The sequence below is a fragment of the Cydia splendana genome, chromosome 2 (genome assembly GCF_910591565.1).
Source record: "Cydia splendana chromosome 2, ilCydSple1.2, whole genome shotgun sequence".
Classification (NCBI taxonomy): Eukaryota; Metazoa; Arthropoda; class Insecta; order Lepidoptera; family Tortricidae; genus Cydia; species Cydia splendana.
Window position 1 is genome coordinate 9005325 of NC_085961.1, and position 7175 is coordinate 9012499.

At 38.6% G+C, this 7175-nt stretch overlaps 1 protein-coding gene across 1 annotated transcript; it reads left to right on the top strand.

Annotated features, from left to right (window-relative positions):
- The first annotated feature begins 251 nt into the window (after positions 1 to 251).
- Positions 252 to 6956, top strand: LOC134803223 (WD repeat-containing protein 48 homolog). Its single transcript, XM_063775918.1, has 4 exons — positions 252 to 1888; positions 2049 to 2213; positions 3054 to 3209; positions 4351 to 6956. Exons 1-4 carry the CDS (start codon positions 374 to 376, stop codon positions 4444 to 4446), a joined length of 1932 nt encoding a protein of 643 aa, XP_063631988.1. The 5' UTR covers positions 252 to 373; the 3' UTR covers positions 4447 to 6956.
- The last annotated feature ends 219 nt before the right edge of the window (positions 6957 to 7175 follow it).

Genomic DNA, 7175 nt, shown 5'->3' on the forward strand with positions numbered 1-7175 from the left:
GTCGCACTTGAAAATTCGTACGCAAGTGTGACAGGGAGGTAACACGTCGAACGTGGTTCGCGGTAGACCCTCAGACAGGGCACGGCCTTCTGTTACTGACAAAATTGTTTTATTTTTCAACACTGAACGCAACATTTATGAATGTCACCTATGCTATTCTCAATTACAAATTACAAAAATGTTTTTCATTGGACCATGATTGGACCCTTCAAAATCAACCAATTCCGTTAAGACGCTATGTATGAATGTTTGTAATTGAGAACAACAACGACTTGTCAAACACTGCCGATTATTGTAAACTGGTTTCTAAGTAGAAATTTCGCTTTTAATTTCGACTATCAATAAACTAAGTACATTATAAAAATGTCGGAAAATGGCCTCGACGATGCGTAAGAAAACTCAAGTATCCTTCGTAATCCGCGACGAAGAAGAACGTCGTCATAAAAATGGCGTTAGTTCGTTGCAATTGGATCCTGTACAAGGCAGGCTGTACTCCGCAGGCCGAGATGGAATTATTAGAGTATGGAACACGGCTACGGGAGTGCAGGATAGATATATTCAAAGCATGGAACACCACACAGACTGGGTGAACGACATAGTTTTGTGTTGCGGTGGCAAAAACCTTATAAGTGCATCTTCTGACACCACCGTCAAAGTATGGAACGCGCCGAAAGGATTTTGCATGTCTACTTTACGTACTCACAAAGATTACGTACGCACACTAGCTTACGCTAAGGAGAAAGAACAAGTAGCCAGCGCTGGCTTGGACCGCGCTATATTCCTTTGGGATGTGAATACATTGACAGCTTTAACTGCAAGCAACAACACAGTAACAACCTCTAGTCTCGTCGGTAATAAGGAATCTATATACAGTCTAGCTATGAATCCACCTGGCACAGTCTTAGTAAGCGGATCAACTGAGAAAGTGCTCCGAGTTTGGGATCCAAGGAACTGTGCAAGGCTTATGAAGCTAAAGGGACATTCAGACAATGTTAAGGCACTGGTTGTGAGCAGAGATGGTCAGCAGTGTGTATCGGGCAGCTCTGATGGTACAATAAAATTATGGTCATTAGGACAACAAAGGTGCGTGTCTACAATCAGAGTTCATACAGAAGCAGTATGGGCACTTCTGGCTACTGAAAATTTCACACATATTATCTCAGGAGGTCGAGACAAACTAGTCATTATAACAGAACTGCGGAATCCTGATAATTCAATTATAGTTTGTGAAGAAACTGCACCCATTCTAAAATTGTGTTTCACCGCTGACCAGCAAGGTGTTTGGGTGTCTACGTCAGAATCTGACATTCGATGCTGGAAGCTGCCGCCATTATCTAATATAAATTCAGACATGTATAATCAGAACAATTATAACCCTAACAATGTATATCAGACTCAGCCTACCACTAGTATACCTGGTGGACCAGCGATAAGACACTATAAAGTATTAAATGACAAACGCCACATATTAACAAAAGACACGGCTAACAATGTGGCTCTGTATGATGTTTTAAAAGCTTGTAAGCTAGAAGATTTGGGTGAAGTAGATTTTGAAGAAGAAGTGAAAAAACGTTTCAAAATGGTTTATGTCCCAAACTGGTTTAATGTTGATTTGAAGACTGGTATGTTAACTATTCATTTAGGACAGGATGAGACAGATTGCCTCAGTGCTTGGGTGAGTGCAAAGGAGGCTGGACTGACAACAGAATTGGACCAGAAAGTAAATTTTGGTGCGTTGCTATTGCAAGCTTTGTTGGAGCACTGGAATCATCAGAGCAGGGTGTCTGACGCTGGACAGAAAGTGGTTGGGAACAATTTTTTCAGTGTGCCGCTGCACACACCATTAATATTTAGTGAAGTTGGTGGCAGAACACTTTACAGGCTGCAGGTCAGGATTTATTTATTTATTATTTATTTTCTTGTAAAAATAATAAGTAATTTAATAGTGAATTAAGAGTTTTGTTTACCTTACATGTAACCTTAATAGAGTAGACAATTTACACAAGACATTATTCTTAACAAATTTAATCAAGGTGATGGTTTCTCAGGTTGGTGATGCAGGTGGTGAGACGGAAGGCAACCTACTAAACGAGACTGTACCAGTGTGGGTGGTGGATGTAGCCATAGAGATGGCTGCTCCGAAGCTAAACAAGCTGCCGTTCTACCTGCTGCCTCATGCCAGCTGTCAGACCAAGCAGGACCGGCAGAAAAAGGTAATACTTTAAAAAAAAATATGAGGTTAAACACAATTAAACATTGTAACCTTAAAGAAAACTTAAAATGTTGAATTGCATACAACAATTCACTGAATGTAAACACTCTGCCCTGTTGGCTCCTGACTCCTGACATTGATTGTCCATATCCTAACTGGTACAGTCAGCGTCATATAGTAGGTAGCATCCAAAGTATTCAAAAAGTTCGGTACACCATATAATTTGTATGGTGTACCAAACTATATATGACGCTGACTGTACCACAAACCACATCTGACTTCAACATCTGATAGTGATTAGTGGCAGTTAGTTAATGACATATGAACATATAAGGTAGTCATTTACAAGGCCCTGTGCACTGTGGCACATAAACAAGATATATCTGATGAGATTAATTTTTCTTATCAGTACTATCAACAATATTGATAACTTCTATTATTATTACATATATTGAACAGTGTGAGTGTGACTATCATCTGCATATTTCCATAAACTATTCTATTCTATTAAGTTCTTTTATTCTGAATTAGAGAATAGAGCATGTATCTCTTATTTCCGTGTGCCGCTTGGTAAAGGTTTCATCTGGGTCTTTCATTTCCATTTCCACACCTAAGCAGGCGTGGCTCACTCCGCGATTTCGTCGCTTTGCAACAGGTAGTTACAAGTACATCCGTTCCACACCAATTTTGGTGGCTAGCCATAAGCCGCGCGTAGCGCTGTCGCCACCTAGCGGCCATATCTGTCCTGATCGTAACAGACGCGTTTTGTTAGAGAGTGGGTCTTCTGTACCTAGTACTATTATTTATTCTGTGACCTAAGGCTAAGTTTATATTTTTCCAGGACCGATTGGTAGCTAACGACTTCATCCAATGCCGGAAAGTAGCGGAGCACGTGGTGGAAAAGATCGTCGGCGGCGGCGACGGCGGCTCCCCGCGCGCCGCGCCCGAGCCCGCGCCGGAGCCCCAGGATCGAGTAGAGTTGCTTTGCGCAGATCAGGTATTTACCATTTAAAGTACCGTCAACTGGGGGAATAGGGATAAATAAATAAATAAATATTATAGGGACATTCTTACACAAATTGACTAAGCCCCACGGTAAGCTCAAGAAGGCTTGTGTTGTGGGTACTCAGACAACGATAAATATAATATATAAATACTTAAATACATAGAAAACAACCATGACTCAGGAACAAATATCTGTATCATCATACAAATAAATGCCCTTACCAGGATTCGAACCCGGGACCATCGGCTTCATAGGCAGGGTCACTACTCACTAGGCCAGACCGGTCGTCAAACGGATGGCTGGGGTGAATAGCGACAAAACTAAAAATGTGATTTAGCTGACAATTTCTCAATAGCACACAAATTGTTTCATACAAAATCTGCTATTATTTTCAATCGAAAGATACACTGTGTGGGTATTTTTGAAGAAATCGTCAGAAAAATCACATTTTATGTTTTGTCCCTATTCACCCCAGCCATCCCTATTCACCCTGGTTGATGGTATCTATAATCTATTCTTTCTTTTCTCCTCCCATGTAACGAATTAATTCAGGGCCACATGATGACAGCATGTGTCTAGAAAATCGTTGCTCACTTGATCTGCATAGATCTGAGGGCCCAGGCCAGCTATCAGATGGCAGTCGCTTTCGTAAAAACTAGTGCCTACGTCAAATCATGGGATTAGTTGTCAAACGGACCCCAGGCTCTCATGAGCCGTGGCAAAATGCCGGGATAACGCGAGGAAGAAGAGTGTAGAAATAAGGTTGATATTTTTTTGTTTTAAAATGGAATGATAAAGTAGAATAAAAAGAAATCCACTCTTCAACCAGTTCCAATAAAAAGAAAAATATTATGGAGTAATTAATATATGTATGTAGTACCGTTAGGACCGTGGAATCTGTGACCGTAGACCTAAGGGTGTTATGATGTTATACCTATCCTCTGACCATAGTCTATGATCAGTACTTAACAGAAGCCAGTCTCTGAAGTTGGGGAGTGGTTAACTAGCTTGGTAGGTTTCCCTTAGACAAACAAATCAACAAACATTCTTCTTTATGTAACAATAAATAAATAATTATACTTATTATTTTAAATTTCAACAAACATATTAATTTATTCATGTTTCATTACAGGTACTGGATCCGAATATGGACTTGCGTACAGTGAGACACTTCATATGGAAATCTAACGTGGAATTCACCCTGCACTACCGAGTTTTGAAGCAATGATTCAGCAACTTTGGTCACTAGTGATATAAATTATATGTAAGCAACTGGTAAGCAACGACATGAGCCGCGGTGTTGCAAATATTTGACCGTCAGTTGTTTTTTACTTATCTTAATGACGATGACGCTCGAGACATGGCAGCCACTTATACGCATAGGTGTTTGTTCAACTTTTAGCCATATTTTGCGAGATGAATATACTATGGCCTCCTAAGGCTCACGGTCCTTATTAGTTCGATGAAATTTGAATCATTTTCAGGAGGAACAGAGTTGCATTCGTTCGTATTATCAATTTCAATTTTCAAACAAAAGATAATCACTGTTTCTTGACACTAGATTCAAATTTCACTGACAAATTTTGGATTTTTTCCTTGTATGGCTAAAACGTTTTTCATACATTTCGGCTAATCAGATGACGATGATTATATCAGATTATATTGAAGAACATACATTTTTCTCGATTTCGAGTTGATCCTATAGCAATAAGTTACTCAGTATGACCTATATAAATTTACCTTGCATTTGGCTAAGGGTTCAAAAACACCGGCATGGCTGACGAAGTTACAATTTTTAATATTCGTAATGCATAGAAAACTAAAGTTGATTGTGCCAGCAGTGTTAATCGTGTTGTGGCTAATGTCGTGATATTACGACCGTTTGTCATATCATGAAGGGCTAACAGAGAAAGCCCTATGCTGTTCCTACTCATTTCTAGAGCGCTACCCCTACTTGACTGATCTTGACACTTAATGATGAATGTTAACACGTTCACAGTCCCAATCTGAATTGTTAACCTTACGGCTTTGTAATAGAGGCTTGCCGTGACCCATATACGGGGCACGGACAGTGAATGTGTTAAGTTGACGATTTCTATCAACTAAATTGAATGATTTAATTTACATTTTTGTATTTATATTGTGATTTGTCACATTGATTTTATTTTTGACATACATCACTGACTACCAATTCCAATGGTATACATATTACAAAAAACCGGACAAGTACGAGTCGGGCTCGTCCACCGTTATTTTTTACATAGTTTTCAGATTTTTCCCTGTACTTATAGTGTAAGTGTAAGACGATATTACTTGCCAAATTTCATAGTTCTAGGTCAACGGGAAGTACCCTATAAATTTTGATTCCCTTGAGTGTTGAAATACAAGTTATTTGGGGCATAAACGGCCGAATAATTTTTTTACGTTAACTTTTAGATTTTTATGTACACAGCTTCAAGGGACTGTAGTAGACCTGAGTATATGGTTTAAATATCAGGAACGAGCTATAAAAAAATGCAATTATTTATGTTAAGTCTTATGAGTATAGCTGAAATATTGTGTTTTTCGGAACCAATACAAGTGTACCGACAATATTAAAAGGGATTTCGAAATTTGTCATCAGGCCAATTAACCATACATTGCTGGTCCAAAAATTTAACATTGACGATTATATATGACGTTACTTACGAACCCGAAAATGTACAGGAAATTTCAATGTCAGGCTACAATTGTAAGCGTTTGGTTTGCACATTACATTGTAAGCAACGACTACAACGTATAAAGTATAAAAGCGACCAATCAAAGACAAACAAACGTGAAAGCATTAACGATAATGCTAATGATAAAGGCGACTGGTTTATAGTATAAAAAAAAAACTTGTAAACTTTATAATTCATGTGTAGCCGGATGGCTATAAGTACTGAAAAGGATTCCAAAATAGCGTTTAGTAGCGAAATCGTTGAGGTCCTCTGGGGGCCTAGGAAAATCGTTTTGAAATTTGAAAAGTCCCATATCCTTGGCACGGGACAAGCTTAGAGCATTTAAGAACCGGAGTCGCCTGTAAGACTTAGGTACCCCTCTGCCGAAAACCTTGCACAATTGTGCATACTTTTGTATGGACTGACGTTTATCTGACATGGCTATTTGTATACGTTACGTACAAATAGCCATACATTTGATGTGCCACTCCCCCACAAAAATCGGCAGACTGTTTTGTACAGACAAGGCGTCTCCAAGACATACGAAAGAGTAAATCTTGGTGATTACATCGAGGCACATTAAGATTTATATACCTATCAATCGATCGCACCAATACAACAGTGCTAGAAAACAATTAATATCTTAATAAATGCCGGTAGCGTTTCCGGCTTTGATCACAGCCTGTATGAAAAAATATATCTATAAAAATCTGTTTATGTCATATGTAATGTAATACATATCTATGTACCTATGTCGTGTATCTGGTATCTGAATTATCATTTTTATTCCTATCACTATACGGTTTAGTTTCTAAACTAACCTCGTTTGTAAAAAAATATTATTTAGAAGCTTTGTGAACATTGATCAATATATGTAAATATATTATGCTGGTTCTTGGCCTTGGCCACCCTTGGCTAAAAGACTCTGTCTGCGAAAGACTTGATGTAAATCTGTTCTATGTATTTTAATGTCTGACTCGCTTGAATGGTTCAATGTATAGCATGAATATAGATTATGAATAAATATTGTTGAAGTAAATTTATTGGCATTTTTATTATGGGCTTAAATTTCTTCAGTTAAGTACAGTTAGTATTTCTTAAGATATCTGAAACATAAGAAGAGGCTTTTAAGTAAATTTCGGACACCTTGACATCAGTATACTCCACGGAAGAAAGAATGAGCGCGCCGCGTATACTCAATGGTCCTGAACCCCTTGAATGTCATACGTAAGGGTCGTAGCGTTCGCAGGTGAGGGGG